The sequence below is a fragment of the Equus caballus genome, chromosome 22 (assembly GCF_041296265.1).
Source record: "Equus caballus isolate H_3958 breed thoroughbred chromosome 22, TB-T2T, whole genome shotgun sequence".
In the NCBI taxonomy this organism is placed as follows: Eukaryota; Metazoa; Chordata; class Mammalia; order Perissodactyla; family Equidae; genus Equus; species Equus caballus.
In genome coordinates, this window is record NC_091705.1 from 23988713 (window position 1) to 24006112 (window position 17400).

At 47.5% G+C, this 17400-nt stretch overlaps 1 protein-coding gene across 4 annotated transcripts in view; it reads left to right on the forward strand.

Moving 5' to 3' along the window:
* The window catches only part of TM9SF4 (transmembrane 9 superfamily member 4), a 53101-nt gene that overhangs the window by 22081 nt on the left and 13620 nt on the right, over nucleotides 1-17400 (forward strand). For 2 of the 4 annotated variants that reach the window (XM_023626302.2, XM_070248018.1), the window contains exons 2-9: nucleotides 2179-2292; nucleotides 6915-7014; nucleotides 12014-12182; nucleotides 12283-12412; nucleotides 13862-13985; nucleotides 15310-15428; nucleotides 15532-15643; nucleotides 17014-17084. In XM_023626302.2, coding sequence (XP_023482070.1) covers nucleotides 2179-2292; nucleotides 6915-7014; nucleotides 12014-12182; nucleotides 12283-12412; nucleotides 13862-13985; nucleotides 15310-15428; nucleotides 15532-15643; nucleotides 17014-17084 — 939 coding nt within the window. The remainder of the gene's footprint in view (nucleotides 1-2178; nucleotides 2293-6914; nucleotides 7015-12013; nucleotides 12183-12282; nucleotides 12413-13861; nucleotides 13986-15309; nucleotides 15429-15531; nucleotides 15644-17013; nucleotides 17085-17400) is intronic. The other 2 variants (XM_023626303.2, XM_070248019.1) reach the window with 1 other exon arrangement.

The following is a 17400-nucleotide window of genomic DNA, read 5'->3' on the forward strand; positions in this document are numbered from 1 at the left end:
GGGGACTGGTATTAGTGCTTGGCTATGGGGAGCTGAAGTGGGAGGGAGATTTATTTTTCATGGTATACCCATTTGTACTGTTTGAATTATTTACTGTGTATGTTTTACTTTTTCAAAACTTTTTAAAGCTAGTTATTTTTTAAAAGCCTTCCTTGCGCGTGGTTATGTAAGATGTTAACACTAGGGGAAACTGGGTGAAGAGTACGTGGGAACTCTCATAGTATCTTTGCACTCTTTTGTAAATCTAAATTTTTGAAAAATGGAAAAGGACAGAGGGAGGGGGCTGGCCCCGTGGCCAAGTGGTTAAGTTCCCGCGCTCCGCTGCAGGCGGCCCAGTGTTTCGTTGGTTCGAATCCTGGGCACGGACATGGCACTGCTCATCAAACCACGCTGAGGCGGCGTCCCACATGCCACAACTAGAAGGACCCACAACGAAGAATATACAACTATGTACCAGGGGGCTTTGGGGAGAAAAAGGAAAAAATAAAATCTTTAAAAGAAAAAAGGACAGAGGGAAAAATACTGTCTTCCTATACAGAATTCCTACCCCCTAAGGCAATTTTCTACCTTCTAGTCTTGTCATTTCTTTTTAAAGATCCTGCTCTCATCCCTAATTCCACTGACCTCCTGATTACCAAGTACAGTCCAGCTGTCTGAGCCATTTTTGACTGTTTTTATTGGGGTCAGACTCTTATTTCATACTTCATAATGAACATCAGCTGGTGGTTACTTATAAATGTTCACAAGAAATCAAAGGAAAAACACTCCGAATATATTGCTTTTAAGACTTTGACCAAGCTATGTATCTACAAAAAGTGCACTAAGCTCAGAACCTCAGACTTTTAAAGCGATTTTTTTCTCGACTTGTGCCCCTGGTAAAATGCAGATGAGTCTACGTTTTTGGCAAGCCCCCTGCGTGATTCTGATTCTCTATAAAGCTGAGTTCTAGAAAGAATGATCCAAGTGTGTGTGTGGAGGTGGGGTAACTTGAAGGATTGAGATGCTGCAGAGGCAAGGTGATCAGGAGGCTGTGGCCACTGTCTGGGGGGAGGAAATGAGGGCCTGAAATGCCCCAGCAGGAAAGAGGGTGGAGAGAGAAGACAGATGCTGAGGCGCGATTGAGTTGGAGATTCAGGTGTGTGGACGACAGAAGTTCCTTGTTCAGCACAGGCAGAGAGAGAATATCAGGAGTCTCGTTCTTTGAGGGGGCAAGCATGTTATTAATGAAGGGAGAGCCGTGTTGTGATGGGCTGCATTTCTTGAGGGCCATAATTGATCCTTCTTGCCTTTGATTCCCAAGTAACTGTCCTGCATGCAGGTTATTTACTGAGTGCCTACTCTGCGCCTGGCACGGGGGACACAGTCCCTGCACCCACAGGGATAACATTTGAGTGGAGGGGGACAGATAATACACAAATAAACAAATACGTCTTTTACATGTCAATTAGATAAGTCCATGAGGAGAAATGAAGTAAGCAGATGGCGAATGGGTAATGGGAACCCTGAGGAGGCTGTTTTAGATAGGATAGTCAGTGAAGGCTTCTCTGAGGAAGTGACATTTGAGAGAGACCTGAATGAAATAAGGAATGAGATGAGCCCTGCAGGTATCTGTGGGAGGGGCAGAGGGAACAGTAAAGGTGACAGTGAGGGGTGGAGAAGGGCTTTGCTATCAGGAGACAACAAGAAGGCCAGTGTAGCTAGAGCTGAGTGAGGAGGAGAGTGGGAGCTGATGAGGTCAGTACAGTTTTGGAGAAGGCATATAGGAAAAATATCTTGGGAACACGGGAGCTTCCTGACAAAGCAAGCCTGTTGCCATATAGAGAAATGGGAATCAGTGGAACACATGGAGCGTTGTTTTCTGTTAGCTACACAGGAGAGTGTAAAAGAACATTGATCCAGAAGTGGGGAGATGTGGCTCCTGTACTACAGTCTTCCTTTTGTCCCAATGTTAATTACTTCATTCTCTTTGTGACTCATTTCTGGAAGTGCAGAGTCCGTGTCTTGTAGCACTCTTGGGGACGTTTGGAAGAATGCACTTACAAGGGCCTCGGGCCTCTCAGAGTTGGGTGAGACTGGGCCAGTTAAAGCAGACATGGAGGAGGTACTATGACTTGATCTGCCCCTGAGGGATGCTCGCTTTTTTCCCGTTCCCATGGCAGCCTCTCTTCTTCCAAGCAGGATTGGTTGCCGTGGTCCCTACTGCTTCTCTTTCTCACGTGGGATACAAGCGCCTTCTATGTCCCTGGGGTTGCGCCAATCAACTTCCATCAGAACGACCCTGTAGAAATCAAGGTAAGTGCACTCCTGGCCTGTTGCAGCCTCTGTACTGGGCAGACTGGATGGAGGACCGTGGTGAGTGGTCACATCCCTCCTGTGGTTGCATGGGCTGCAAGCAGAGTGCCCTCAGGAGCCCACAGTTCCAGCAACTCTGCCTTGTCGTCTGTCTCTGTCCGCCTCTGGCTTTCTGCAGCTCTGCCTGTGTGAATGTGTTCTCTCTCTGTGTCCCTCTCTCTCTTTCTCTTTGTCTCTGGTTCTCTGTCTTTTTGTTTGTTTTTAAGGTAGGCTTTTGTGTGTGTGTGTGTGTGTGTGTGTGAGGATGATTGGCCCCAAGCTAACATCTGTTGCCAATCTTCCTCTTTTGTTTTTTTTCTTCCCAAAGCCCCAGTACATAGTTGTATATCCTAGTTGCAAGACATTCTAGTTCTTCTATGTGGGATGCCGCCACAGCATGGCTTGATGAGCGGTGTATAAGTCCACGCCCAGTATCCAAACTGGTGAACCTCAAGCTGCCAAAGCAGAGTGCATGGCGTTAACCACTCAGCCATGGGGCTGGCCCCTCTGTTTCTGTTTTTTTCTGTCTGTGTTTTTCTCTCACTTGTCTCCGTCTCATATGTGTGTGTGTGTCTGTCTGTCTCTGTCTCTGTTTGTGCCTGTCTGTCTGTCTGTCTCTGTCTTTCTCCATCCCTTTCTGTCTCCTCCTCTATGACATCTCTGCCTCCCTCTTCCATCTGTTCCATGCTCTTCTCTGTTACCAGCTTTTTCTGCGTAACTCATATCATCTGTGTATACAGCCTATTAAGGTCTCTGTTTTTTCAATTTTAGCTTCTGCCCCTGGCTGGATTCTCCAGTTCAGTATTTCCAAACTGTTTACTGCGTATCTGAGTGGTGATATATGAGAAGATTTTAAGTGGTTGACAAATACATTTTAATAGCTATTCTCTTTTTAACGTATATTGGGAAATATAGCTAGTACTTCAACTCATGATTTCATGGCTGTCATTATTGATTTTCCCTTTTTAATAGTGCTATAATGTCTGCTTCTGAAATGTATTTAGCTAAAAATGAGTCACATCTAAATTAATAGCAAAATAAGTGGTAAGTAGATAGGGCAAGTGAATGATTAGGGTTTGGGAAGCATTGCCCTAAATCAGAGTCCAGAGAGAAGCTGTCCATCTGGGCCACCTCACCTTTTCGGGCTAGATGCCCACCTGTGGGTGAGTGAACCATGGCAGGGGTGGGGGAGGAGTCACGTAAAATATGGTTGATGAGGGGCAGTGAGCAGGGTGGTGCCTTGATTAATATCTCCACAATGATGGGCTCTTGGTGCCATTCTCAGAGCCCTACGCAGGGCTGGGGCTTGGTGGTGGATCTTCTTGGATCTTGTTTTCCAGGAAACAAACTCACGGGTGGAGATTTGGTGCAGGAGGTTTATTGGGGTGGATCTCAGGGTCAGCACGTGGGAGCGAGGGAGGGAAGCAGGACTGGGCAGAGGGAGACGTCGAGCTGTGGTACCGCAGAGGCCCGTGGGAAGCTCTGGAACTGGACTGGCTGGCCCTTCAGAGTTGTTCCAGATTGAGGCAAGGGGACCGGCTCTCTACATCCTCCATGAACCAGTCGCAGGATACGGACTGCCTCCAAGGAAGGGACATGACCTTGTACAAGGGCTCCTGGCTAAGGGACTCTCCTTTACCATCACCCAAATATAACCACTCTTAATACTTGGGTATATTTTTCTTAGTCTTTTTTTCTGTTCTGTGTTTACAGTATAGGGTACTTGGCATTCTTACAACTCCATAAATCCCCAACTTCTTGACTACCATCTTGGTCCCCCATAGGCAAAATAATGTATTGTTGAAATTTTTAAGAAGTCCTTCAGATCCTTGGTGATTCTGTGTAAAGGGCTAGCAAAACTTAGAAAGTTAGAAAAATAAATTCTCCTAAAATAAACGTGCATTTCTTGCTTCATTGCCATGTTGATGTGAGCCGTGTCTTTACTGGTCTGTGCAAAAGCAAAGCCAAGAGATTGCATGAAAATAAAGTTTTTATCCCGTCCTGGGCATCACAGTTTTCAAAAGGAGAAGCAGAATACAAGAAAGTCATAAAAGGCTGTCCACAGGACATGCTGTCATGTACGTGCCCTTTTGTTTGCTACCACGTTTTAGGTACAGCCACGCATCACTTAACAACGGGAATACATTCTGAGAAACGTGTCGTTAGGCAGTTTTGTCGTTGTGCAAACATCATAAAGTGTACTTACACAACAAATCTAGATGGTAGAGCCTATTACACACCTAGGTTATATGGTACTAATCTTATGGGACCATGGTCATATATGTGGTCTGTCATTGACCAAAATGTCATTATGTGGTGCATAACTGTATTAGCAAGATTACAAATTGCTACATGTCATATTTATTTGGGGCATCAGATACAAGCAACTTCTGATTACCCAGGGGGAGTTAACCAGTTTAGAGGTTAAAAATATAAATAATACATTTATGGAAAACTGAGAACTGCCATGAATCAAGTTCTAAAAGAGCTGGAATCTTATTTGTCTCCATCACTGCTGTGTCACCAGCTTCTAGTACATAGCCTGGCAGGGCGGATAAATATGTCTGATGAATGACTATTAGAGAGTGCATTTAGAACCATGTAATAACAAGTAAATGCAATGTTACATGTGTTGCATTATTGTGAGCATCTCTCTTCCTTGGAAGTCAGACTTGTAACTTTCAGGAACAATAATTAAAGTAACATTTATTGAGGGTTATTTACATGTCAGGCATTATGCATGGCCGAGTTCAGGATGCCAACCTCTTGAGGCAAATCCGTAAAACTGTATGTTTTACAGATTTACTGTGCATTTTACAGATAAAGGAACTAACTTGCCCAAGGTCACGTGGTGAGGAAGATAGAGGGTTAGTTCAGAGCCCCATCTCTTATCACTTCAAAACCCTTCTTCTCGATGTCTCTGCCTAAAGCCCCCTCCAGAGCAAAGATTGTGGCATAGGAAGAACAGCGTGACTGTGGCTTCTGTCCTGTCACGCTTGGGGATGTGAGAGTGGACACCTCTCACAATGGGTAGGAAGAAAGAGGGTAGGAGGGAACATACAGGTGGGACTCAGTCTGTGTACTGTGGATTCTTTCTGATTGTCCAGAAAGAGAGAATGCCAAGAAACACAAAATAGCAGACTGTTACAACAGACAGTAACTTTTTGGCCATCTTGCCTCAAGCGACTCATGAAATGCTTAATAGTGATCCTCAGTCCCTCAATCAGACAACTAAAAAGCTCTGAAATCCATGTTTCTAAACTGATCGTAGGCAAGACTGGACGTGAACTGTTTATTGACTTTATTTCTCCTACTTACTATGAGTATTTTTGCATTTCTTTGCACAAATAGTCATTGAATATGGGGTACTGCTCCAGACCCAGCTGGGAGGTGTTATGAAGCCTATGATTTATTATATACCACATTGCCCTTTGAAAATCCAAAAAACTCCTAATTCCAAAGCAAGAGTTTTAAATAAGGATTGTGGACCTGGGTTCTAAAAACTCTTTAGACTTTTAGATGGTGTATAAGGAATGGTCAATAGTTCCTAAATAGCAGCGATAATTTTGGTTGCATTTAGATTAAGATTTATTTTTTACAACATTTGGATTGGTTCTATTTTATCCGTGCTGGGGGTGTTGTCTCTGTCACCAATTCCAGAGCTATATTCTGTGCACTCACATCATTTCCTAAACATTCTCCCTCATGTTCTTCTTAAACTTCATTTTTAGCGTTTGCATAATATTTAATTGATTGAAAATATTATGGTTTCTTGACTAGTTTCCCATTTTGGGGGCTTTTAGTTGTTTTTCCACTTTTCCTCTCTCCTGTCATTCAGCAAATATTTAATGAGCACCAACTGTGTGCCTAACTCTGTAGGCACTGGGGTTAGAGAGGTGAGAGACACACATGGTCCTTGCCCTCATGGTACTTAAATCTTAAATTCTCATGGGGGGCACTGGTTAAAAAAAGCAACAGGTAAACAAAATAATTACCATTTATCAGATATGCTATAAAGGAAACTATGAGTGTGGAAATAGAGAACAATGAAGGAAGGTGATTAGAGGAGGAATTCCAGGTGAAAGGATGTAAGCTGAGACCTAAATGTGAGAAGGAGCCAGATATGCATAGTTGAGTAGAGAACCGCAGGTTCAAAGCCTGAGCGGGAGGGAGTGCAACAGAGGAGCTGGAAGTGGAATTGGAGGCAGACCAGTGTGGGTATGAATAAGGAGTGAAGCCCTGTTCCTATTGTTTTTTCCTCATTTGGAGTTATTTCCTTAAGAAAGATGCCCAGAAGTGAAATTATAGGATATTGGCATGTTGAAGACTCTCAATATATATTGAATTTGTTTGTCATTTTAAACAAAATCCATAATGTGATCTAAAAATGAAATATGAAATACGAAATTCAGAATTGTAGGCAGTATAGTGTGTGGTATAGTACAGTCGGATCTGCTGCCCTTGGTTTGCCTGTCAGATAATATTACCGAGTGTACCAAAGATGTGTGGGTACCAAGGAGGATTTTTGAAACACTCATCTTGGTTCCTGGATTGAGGAATAACAGCCTCTCTTCTCCCACTAGGCTGTGAAGCTCACCAGCTCTCGAACCCAGCTACCTTATGAATACTACTCACTGCCCTTCTGCCAGCCCAGCACAATAACCTACAAGGCAGAGAACCTGGGTAAGTTCTTGTCTCACACTACTGTCAGCCTGTTCCGAAGGGAAACCCAGGTCTTTTCATAATGATCATAGCAGTTAACCCTCACATGGCACTGTGCTGGACCCCACTCTACAGAGTTTACATACATACATACAGCTCACTTCTCATAATAGCCCTAAGGACCTAGTTGCTGTTTTTATTCCCATTTTTACAGGTTAAGTGACTTGCCTCTGGTTATACTGTTAATGGCTAAGCTGGGCTTGGAATCTGCATAGTCAGGCCTGAGAGGTGGAGCCCTTGGCCACTGCTCAGTCGGCTCTCCCTTGATTTCTGGATATCCCTTTTTCTCTCTCATGGTTTCTGTACCCTGCTCTGCTTTTAATTAAGAGTGAGTGATTACCTCTGGCCCTAAAGGAATCAGAGACATTACCATGGTTCTTGCTAAGCTGTGCAAGACTCGCCTCAAATAATGTGTGAAGCACTGAGCATGATGTCTGGCATGTGTGTCCTGTAAATAGCAGCCTTTTTATTCCAATTCAATAATTTTCCATTTGGTAGAATTTCAGGCTTAAAGTAAAAGACATTAGGAGGCCTTTATTTAGGTTGCAATTATTAGTACTTATTCTTGCCTATCTCAGTGTTAAGTCCTGGAGGTAAAAACGTAGAAAGATGCAAGACTTTCCTCTTCTCTTATAGCTTAGGAAGGAGAAGGGAGAGAACTGGTTCTTGAGCAGGCTCCTGAAAGGGTTGCCTTCTGTCAGGGCTACCCAGGGTTCAGATTTTTTCCAGAACCTCTAGCAGACAAGTATATCTACTGCCAGGTATCGAGTGTCCCAGACCAGCTGGAGGCAGGCCTTGGAGCCAGCTTAACCAAAAGTGGACAGCACCATCTCTCCCTAGGTCTTGCCTTGTAGTGTTGCACAGAGATTCGTCTCAGGGCCTGGATTGACTTCCACTGACTGTCTGGGCTGCTCCTCCTGCCTGCCACCTACCCTTTTCTCTCTCCACACCACACTGTGCTCCAACCACCTTGCCTCTGCCTGGGAAGCCTGACCAGCTTGGTCTTCCAGGCCTCCTGGTACCGGGCCCCTTGCAGCAGCTCCTTCTTTCCCCTCTGAGCTGGTGTGGATTCACTGGCAGCCCAAGGCCCAGCATTTGGGCACACCTCAGTCTGATACTGGGTGACCTTAACCTCTCTGAGTCTCTGCCACATCTTTCATGAAACTGGGGAATGTTCCTGCCTCATAGAAATGGAAACGTCTGTGTACAGAAGTTAGCTAGCCATATTGTATCTCATTTTGCCTTTGTGTAGTACCTCCCTTCCTGGCCTAGGGAGTTTTTGAGCGGAGGGATCATGTCTTAACGTTCCTCTCTCTCCGCAGCTTCTGACCCCGTACTTGATACATAGTAGGCATTCAGTAAATGTTAGTGTCTTATTGAGTGGAGCAGAAACATCCTTGATTCAATGCCTGTTGGATTGCAAGCCTTGAACTCTACATTATCATCATCATCACTGTTAATACTTAGAGCGCTCTCCCCATGAGCCGGGCACTGTTCTAAGCACTTCTGTGCTCTAACTCAGTTAATTCTCACACTAGCCCTATAAGGTAGCTACTTACTATCCCTTGTCATAGATAAGGGAAGTGAGGCACAAGGAGGTAAAGTCACTTGCTCCAGGCCCCTCCCCTAGTAAGTGGCAGCACTCAGGCACCCTTGCTTCAGAGTCCAGACCCTTAAGCACCACGCTCTGCACTCTACTTTATTTGATTCTTATAGTAACTCTGCAGAGCCAAGTATGATTGCCCCCAATTCATAGAGAGAGAACAGCAGCTTCAGGGGTTTCAAAGACTTGCTCAAGGTCACATGGCCAATAGGTGGAGAGATTGAGATGTTAACCCAGATTTTTTAACTCTAAAGATAGAATTCTTTCTGTTGTACAGGCTGCCTTCTCTAGAAAGATTCATTCGGGCTGTCTGGGGGCTGTGCTCATGAAAATCATACGGAGATTCATATCATGGTGTATATGTTGGAGCATCTGTGGCAGATGTACTGGAGCACATCAGACTCCCTTAGAGGGTCCACATTCAGAGTTTGTTGCTCATTTAGTCTGGCTGCCTATCTGCTCCCAGCTTTAAGAAGTTAAGAGGAGTGGCCAGCCCGGTGGCGCAGTGGTTAAGTTCACACATTCCGCTTCTCAGCGGCCCGGGGTTTGCCAGTTCGGATCCCGGGTGTGGACATGGCACTGCTTGGCAAGCCACACTGTGGCAGGCGTCCCACATGCAAAGTAGAGGAAGATGGGCACCGATGTTAGCTCAGGGCCAGTCTTCCTCAGCAAAAAGAGGAGGATTGGTGGCAGATGTTAGCTCAGGGCTAATATTCCTCAGGAAAAAAAAAAAAAGTTAAGAGGAATACTTCCATATTAGAAATGAGCCGTTCCAGACCAGTATGTCCTCTTTCTTGGTTTAAATTTAATTTCTAAATATCAAGAGGTGATGTTTGCCTTACTTGGTCTGCAGCCCTGTTCTTCTCTGTAAGTTCTTCCTTTCCTCAGGTGAGCTCCTCAGTGATCTGAAAGGAAGTGGGCAGTAGGGCATGGTGTAGAGGGAAGAGCCCGGAGTTTAGCACTGCCACAGTCCTCTCGTATGATCATGGGCAAGTCACTATCCCTGTCTGGCTCTCAGAGTTGTCTGTGAAATGGCAGAGGATGACCCGAATCATTTCACCAGTGGACCATGCAGGTATCCCCTTGGTGTCCTTGCTCTCCACCAGCCAGTCCATCCCTGGATTTTGCAGACTCACCTGCATTACTAGGCTTCTAAAACAGGGGGAAGAGGGTTGAGGCCTTCATCCAAGCCCCTGTTCCCCCTCCCCTCCCAGGTGGCCTCATCCACACTTGGCAGGATTGCTACCTTGCACAGTTGACTGGTACTCCCTACACTGGTGTAGCTTGTGGCCCTGCCACTTAACCATCTGTGTACCAACAACTCGGCTTCCTCCTACAACCCTGACCTCTCCTCTCAGTCTGAAACTTGGATCTCTAACTGCCTGCTTGACATATCCAAACTGAAAAACTGTCTTCAGTCTAAATTTGCTTTTCTTCCTGTTTTCACCTGGAACCTGGGTGTAGAAACCTCAGTTTTCCTGATATATGCACTACTCCTCACTCGTCGCTCATGTCAGTCAGCACCAGGTCCCCTAGATGCCAGTCCTCAGTCGTTCCTGAATCTGTGTACTTGTTCCCCCCACCACACCCTCTAATCCAGCCTCCGTCATCGTTCACTTACGTGACTGACTGCCATCACCCGCAACCAGTCCTTGCATCTTCTGTCTTTGCAAAACAGCCAGAGTGATCTTTCTGTAATCAGAATCAGATGCTGTCTTCCTCCTTCCCTGTTAGAAACCCTTCGTTGCTCTTGTTGCTGTCTGGATAAAGATCAAACTTCCAGTGTGGCCCACAGGCCCCCTGAGGCGCAGCTCCAGCCCGTCTCTCCAGCTCACCTCCAGTCACTCTCCCCGCTGCTCTCCATATCGCAACCACACAGACCTCTCAAGTTTGCCTTGCTTTCCCACTTCAAGGGGCCTTTGCGTATACTGTTCCTTCTGTCTAGAATATCCTTCCTCTCTCTCTACCTACTCAATACCTCTCTTCCTTTACAGCTCACTTTGAAAATCATTTCCTCAGAGAAACTTTCCTAGACCTACTCCCCCATGTCTAGAGCAGGTTCCTCTCATTATATGGTATATTCTCATTATCCTGATTATTTAATCTAAGTCCATCTTCCCACTAGACCATAAGCTCCATGAGTATGTCTGTTCAACATTCTGTCTTCAGGGCCCAGCACATAACCAATACCCAGTACATGTTCAGGAATGAATGAATGAACCAACGAACAACTAGCCAGGCAGAGAGTGCCACATCAAGCGGGTCCACCCTGGCAGGCAGGCAGGTGTGAGACCAAGTGCATGTGCAGGCGTTAGTCTTGCCTGTTGACTTTGGTCCGTTTCCTTCAGCTTGCCCCAGTTTCACATCATCCCGGTAGAATTGTTAGAACAGCTCAGAATGAAAGCACTGTTGGTTTTAGTCGGCAGTCCCTAACTGTTTAGTGCCTGCTAGCGTGACGTCTGACTGAAGGTTACTCTGAGGCGATAGGCATGCAAGGGGTGTGCCAGTTCTTTAAGTAAAAACATGTTTTGACTAAAAATCTCAGGTGTTGGGTTTTACCCCACTCCCTCCCTGCCTGAACCGGGATCTGAAGACAGATAAATAGGGAACATTGTCTGCCCATAACGAGCTCACAGTCTGGTCGGGGAGGCAGAAACGTAATAAATGGTCACATTGTGCAAAGTCATATCATTGACATATGGAAAGGTGCTGAAGTGATGCTAATGATAAAAATACAATTTGTTGCCTGTCTACTCTGTGCCTGGTATTTTATTTCTCACTGAAACCCTGTGAGATGGGACTACGATTATCCCCACTTTACAGATGAGGAAATTGAGGCTCATTGAGGTTAAGTAACTTAGCAAGACTGCTAAGCTAGTGAGTGGCAGAGCCCAAGTTTAGTAGTAGGTGGCCCTGTCTCTTCACCACTGTATGATGCTGCCTCTGTACGGAAGGAAATCAGAGGAGGGAGTGACGAGCTCAGTCCCGAGGGTGTCAGGAAGGAGTTCCCAGAGAGTGAAATAGAAGCTGAGTTTGAAGGGTGAGAAGGGGTTCCCAGGAACATGGGGCAGGGAATGGCACTCCAGGCAGAGGAAACAACATGAGGCCCAGAGGCATGGAGTGCCATGGCATGTTTGCTCTGAAGAGTCTGGTAGTGCTAGAGCACAAAGCGGGAGGAGAGGGGACATGTGGGAGTCAGACGGGCAAGCTGGGCATGAGCAGATGGGGTAGAGCATTGAGTGCCAGGCTGCGGAGCTGCTGAAGGCCCTGCCAGTCAGCCGTGTGTCTCCCTGGCTCTGCTGACCTCAGCAACCTCAGAGCTGAAGCTCTGAGCTCCATCTGTCTCTCTTATGGCAGGAGAGGTGCTGAGAGGGGACCGGATTGTCAACACCCCTTTCCAGGTTCTCATGAACAGCGAAAAGAAGTGTGAGGTTCTGTGCGGCAAGTCTAACAAGCCAATGACCCTGAGCGTGAAAGAGAGCCGGCTTGTGGCTGAGCGGATCTCAGAGGACTACTATGTCCACCTGTAAGTTGTCCTCTGCTGCCTGCCGGCCTCAAGTTCCTGTAGGGGAGGGCACTATGGGAGAGGCAGTCCAGAGGGACTGAGCGGGGCCTTGGGTTTCCAGCATTGCTGACAACCTGCCTGTGGCCACCCGGCTGGAGCTCTACTCCAACCGCGACGGCGATGACAAGAAGAAAGAAAAAGATGTGCAATTTGAACACGGCTACCGGCTCGGCTTCACAGACGTCAACAAGGTAGAGTGTCACAGTGTGCTCCAAGGGCTGAGGAGCCACACCCCAAAGTCACTAGCACTTGGGGCCACAGAGGAGGGAGAAGTATTTAGCTCTAGGATTGTAACAGAAAAGCTGAGGGTGGCCGAGGCGGGTTCCTCCCAGTGCCGCTGGGCATGGTCTGTCAGAAGTCTGCGTGCTCTGGTAGATATTACACAGGAGGTGGAGGGCACAGTCCCTGAAAACTCAGAGTCCACATTGATAAGATTAAAACCAAAAAACAGAGGCTGGCCCAGTAGCGCAGTGGTTAAGTTCACACGTTCCGCTTCGGCGGCCCGGGGTTCCCCAGTTCAGATCCTAGGGCCAGACATGGCAGTACTTGTCAAGCCATGCTGTGGTAGGTGTCCCACATATAAAGTAGAGGAAGATGGGCACGATGTTAGCTCAGGGCCAGCCTTCCTCAGCAAAAAGAGGAGGATTGGCGGCAGATGTTAGCTCAGGGCTAATCTTCCACAAAAAAAACCCCAAAAAACAAAGAATCTGGAATTTCATCAGTATGTAGGAGAGGGCAGTGGTCAAGAGCCTGCAGCCTCCCTGGGTTTCAAGTCCTGTCTCCACCACTTACTAGTTGTTGAGAGACCTTGAGCCTACCTATTTCACCTCTCTAAGCCTTTGTTTCTTTATCTGTAGAATGTGTGAAATAGCCATACCCACCCTTTGGGGTTGTTAGGCAGAGAAAATCAGATAATCTGTGCAAGCACTTCCTAGCACAGCCTCTGAGAAATAGCCTAACGCGGCGATGATTGTAACAGTACTTAGCTTTCTAATTTTCTAAACTGAATGCATGTTACTTAGGGAATAAAGGATAAAAACATTTCTTTTAAGGCATAGCCCTCAAAAGAGCCTTTGAGCTTTGTCCTCAAAGGGCTTCTATCCTAATTGGAAAGAAAACTGACAGTGTGAGACCCTGGATCTGCAGTCCCAGTGCCTTTCACTGCCCGTGGCAGTGCTGTGCTGTCACTGCCAGAGGCATCCAGGGGAGCTCGTGCATTCGGGTTGTCGTGGAGGAGGGGGCCTTGAGCATAGGTAGGCCTGAGCTGAGTGGAGTCGGAGGTGGCATTCTAGTTGGAATGAGTGCTGTGAACAGAGTTGCGGTGTGGGGACTGTTCATGGGGCAGGGAGGGGCTTGGGGAGACCAGGTAGACTAATATGTCTGAGACGATGATGACAGCCGGAGGATAGAGGCCTTGAATACCAGGCTAAGGGATCTGGGCTTTTATCTAGTAAGGCCCAGGGGGCCCTGCAGGGTTTCTGAGCAGGCAAGTGCTCCAAGAGCAGTGTTTTTGGAAGGTTGGTACAGCTGGGCCTGCTGGGTGAGGAGAGGGACCCAATACCTGGGGTGGTCTCCCTGAGTGATTTTCTGGTTGTTTCTTGGCTACTAGCTGTTTTGTTCTCTCTTTTGCTCTGTTTTAGATCTACCTGCACAACCACCTCTCGTTCATCCTTTACTACCACCGAGAGGACCTGGAAGAGGACCAGGAGCACACATACCGCGTCGTCCGCTTCGAGGTGATTCCCCAGAGCATCAGGCTGGAGGGTGAGTGGGGAGGTATGACCAGAGGGGCAGGGCTGGATGGGCCTGGGCTACCACGCCCAGGGTCTTCTCTCACTTGGTTCCTGAAATAGCTGATAGGCCCTGGTGTGGCGTATAGGCCCAGCTAAGGCGGGGTCACTGCATTCCCATCAAAGAAGGTGGGAGGTGAGGGGAGTGCTGACATCCCTTGTGTCCTGGCCTGGCACCTTACCAGTTTACCACCTCCTGGCAACCCCCAGAGGTATGTGGTAATTATAGATGAGGCACCAGAGGCTCAGAGCGGTTGGTGACTTGGCCAAGACCAAACAGCAACTTGGGGCTTGGTTAGGCCTCTCATAAGAACCTGCCAGCTCACCCTGGGTTGAGAACAAGGGGCAGGGGTACAGAGAAGAGCTGTCGGGTAGCCAGCTTCATGTGTCTCTTTCGCTGTGTGAAGGATTGACATAGACTAAGATTGGCCCAGAGTCGGCAGTGGTGTGGGAATTTGAGAGCCCAGCACCAGTCCTTGGGGCCTGCTAGGACCTGGTCCAGCTTTGCCTCACCTCTCAGCCCCTGCTCACCACAGGATGTGCTTCCACTTAACAAACCTGGCCTTTTGTCCACAGTGGTGGTGGGTTTCTGGGTTTTTTTTTTAAGCTGTGGAACATAGTTTTCAAACAAAATCACCCGCAGAAGTCTCATAGATCCTGTACTTTCAGAGCAGCATACTGCCTCTCCTGTGAGTGTCATGAGCACAGCTGTAGGTTTATTATGTGTGACTATTTTGACATCATCTGCTCCTGCACTGGCTCTTTGAAGTTAGAGACTCTGTCTCCTTTTCTCACCATTTTCTCTCTGGCACAGTACCTGGCACATAGCAGGTGTTTATAAGATACTTGTTGGTTGAATGAACAGACAGATAACAGGATGAACAAATGAGTAAATGAATGATTGAATTAGTAAAGTGCCAGGACTCTGGGGACTCGGTGAATGAGTAAACATATCATAGAATGAGTCAGTGTTGTTTTTCGTGTTAAATGAGACTGATTGAATCAGTACATGAATGTTTGGATTGAGTGAAGGAAGATTGATTGACTAAGTGAAGGACTCAGACAGCCCCACTCCACATCTGCCTCTCTGCAACCCCTAAGACCCTTTGGGCGGTCAGGGCTCTGGGCAGCATAATTTTAAAACTATTGTTGCCAGCTGTTGTCCCAGCCTCCACTCAGACTCTGGGTCCAAGCAGCTTGCTGCCCCCTCAGGCAGTCTCTGAAGGCACCCCCAAGAACAGCCCTTGGGTAGTAGCACTGGCTCCCACAGGAACAGACTGAGTCTCTGTCTCTCACAGACCTCAAAGCCGATGAGAAGAGTTCATGCACCCTACCTGAGGGTACCAACTCCTCGCCCCAGGAAATTGACCCTACCAAGGAGAATCAGCTGTACTTCACCTACTCTGTACACTGGGAGGTGAGAAGGGCCGGGGGCCCACAGCAGGGGAGGAGGGGTCTGGTCTGGGCAGGAGTTGTCTAGCAGGAGGCCTGACTCTAAGTACTTCCTGCCCCTCCGCCAGGAAAGTGACATCAAATGGGCCTCTCGCTGGGACACTTACCTGACCATGAGTGATGTGCAGATCCACTGGTTTTCTATCATTAACTCTGTCGTCGTTGTCTTCTTCCTGTCAGGTGAGAGATCTGTGGGTTGGAGGGAGGAGAGGACAAGGCAGTGAGGGATGAGAGGCTGAGGCATCACGTCACCTGAGGGGGACTTCTAGGGTGTTCTTGGGGCCAAGCGTGGGTCAAAAACAGACATCAGGGCTCAGTGCTAGGTATCAGGTATACAAAGGTGAACAAGACTCAGCCTCTGCTCTGGACAGCTCCCTAAGGGCAGATGGATACATCTCTTCATGCACACATTCATTCAACCAGATTTTGTTCTTGTTCATTCTGTGCTGGCACTATGCCAGATGCTGGGGATACAGTGTTGCATAAATCCAACCCAGTCTCTGCCCTCACAGAGTCTATTCTGGTGGTGGGAGAGAAACAGAAAAGCAGAGAAGTAGTTGAGTTCCAGGTAGTGATAAGTGCTATGAAGCACATACACGGGGTGACCAAATACACAGCTGTTGAGGGAAGAGTGAGGCCTGCTTTAGAAAAGACCTCTCTAAATGAGGAGGGAGACCCGAGGAAAGACTGACCCAGCAAGGGCCATGGCCCTGCAGCAGGACACGTTTGGTGAGGAAGCCAGATGGTGACAGGGTGGTGAGCAGGTGGGAGGGTAGTGGGCAGAGGTGGCATGACAGCGATCGCTTCAATACCATGTGAGAAGTAAAGATAATGCTAGCTACTGTTTATTAAACATTTACCAAGGGGCCAGCTGCTGTGCTAGTAAGCACTTTATAAACATCTTGATCCTTGAAGTCCCATGAGCCAAGCCTGAAAATGTTAAGTTAGCTCAAGTCATACAACTCATTGTCTTAAGCTCTACACTTTGCTGCCTGGAGAGGGAAAGGGTGCTGTGGAAATACAAGTGGGGGTCCTCTGAACTCTTTGGGATGTTGAGAGGCGAAGATGCCTGGGGTGAGTCTTGAAACGTGTGTAGGAGTCAGGGCAGATTGGGGCATTCCAGCAAAGGGAATAGTCTGGGTATAGGCCTGGAGACGAGAGAGAGATGAGACTGTGAACTGATAACAAAAGCAGGAAATAACCAGAGCTGGAGTGAGAGGTGAGCCTGGGAGGAGGTGAGGCTCGAGATGCTGGTAGGACCAGACCATGGAGCAGCTGGGATGCTGTTCTCCCTGGAATAAAAAGCACCCATCCCAGCAGCTCTCCCCCAACCAGGGGAGTGACCCTCCATGCGCCCCTCCCTGAGTAGATAGGGTGGAGCTATGCCCTTGAGAGGACCTGACGTGGCTGCATAGCCACTTCCCACTGGAGAAAGCCATGCATGCCAGCCATCACACAGTGAAACCCCAAGCCCAGGCAGGCATGCAACACGGAAGACTTGGTTGGCAGTGCTGATGACTCTTCCTCCTCTGCACCCCTGTCTGTTTCAGGCATCCTGAGTATGATTATCATTCGGACTCTCCGGAAGGACATTGCCAACTATAACAAGGAGGATGACATTGTACGAGGTCTTGGCTGGGGAGGGATGGACTTGGAGAGCGAGAGCAGTCTAGCAGCAGGCTCCAGGCCTGCCAGACCCGGGTGTGTGGGGGGGCCCAGGGGGTGATCTTTCATAGAGTAAACCTCAATACTGAAATGGAAAAGAATATTTACCGACCCAAAATGATGGGGACAGGCTTTCTAATTTCTAAGCATAAAAGTGATGGGAAAAATCACAGAAAATTTGATGGATTTGACATTAAAAATTTAGAAACTGTTCTGCCTGTCCAAATACATAAACAAAACAGGAAAGTGAAATGACAAAACAATATTTGCAA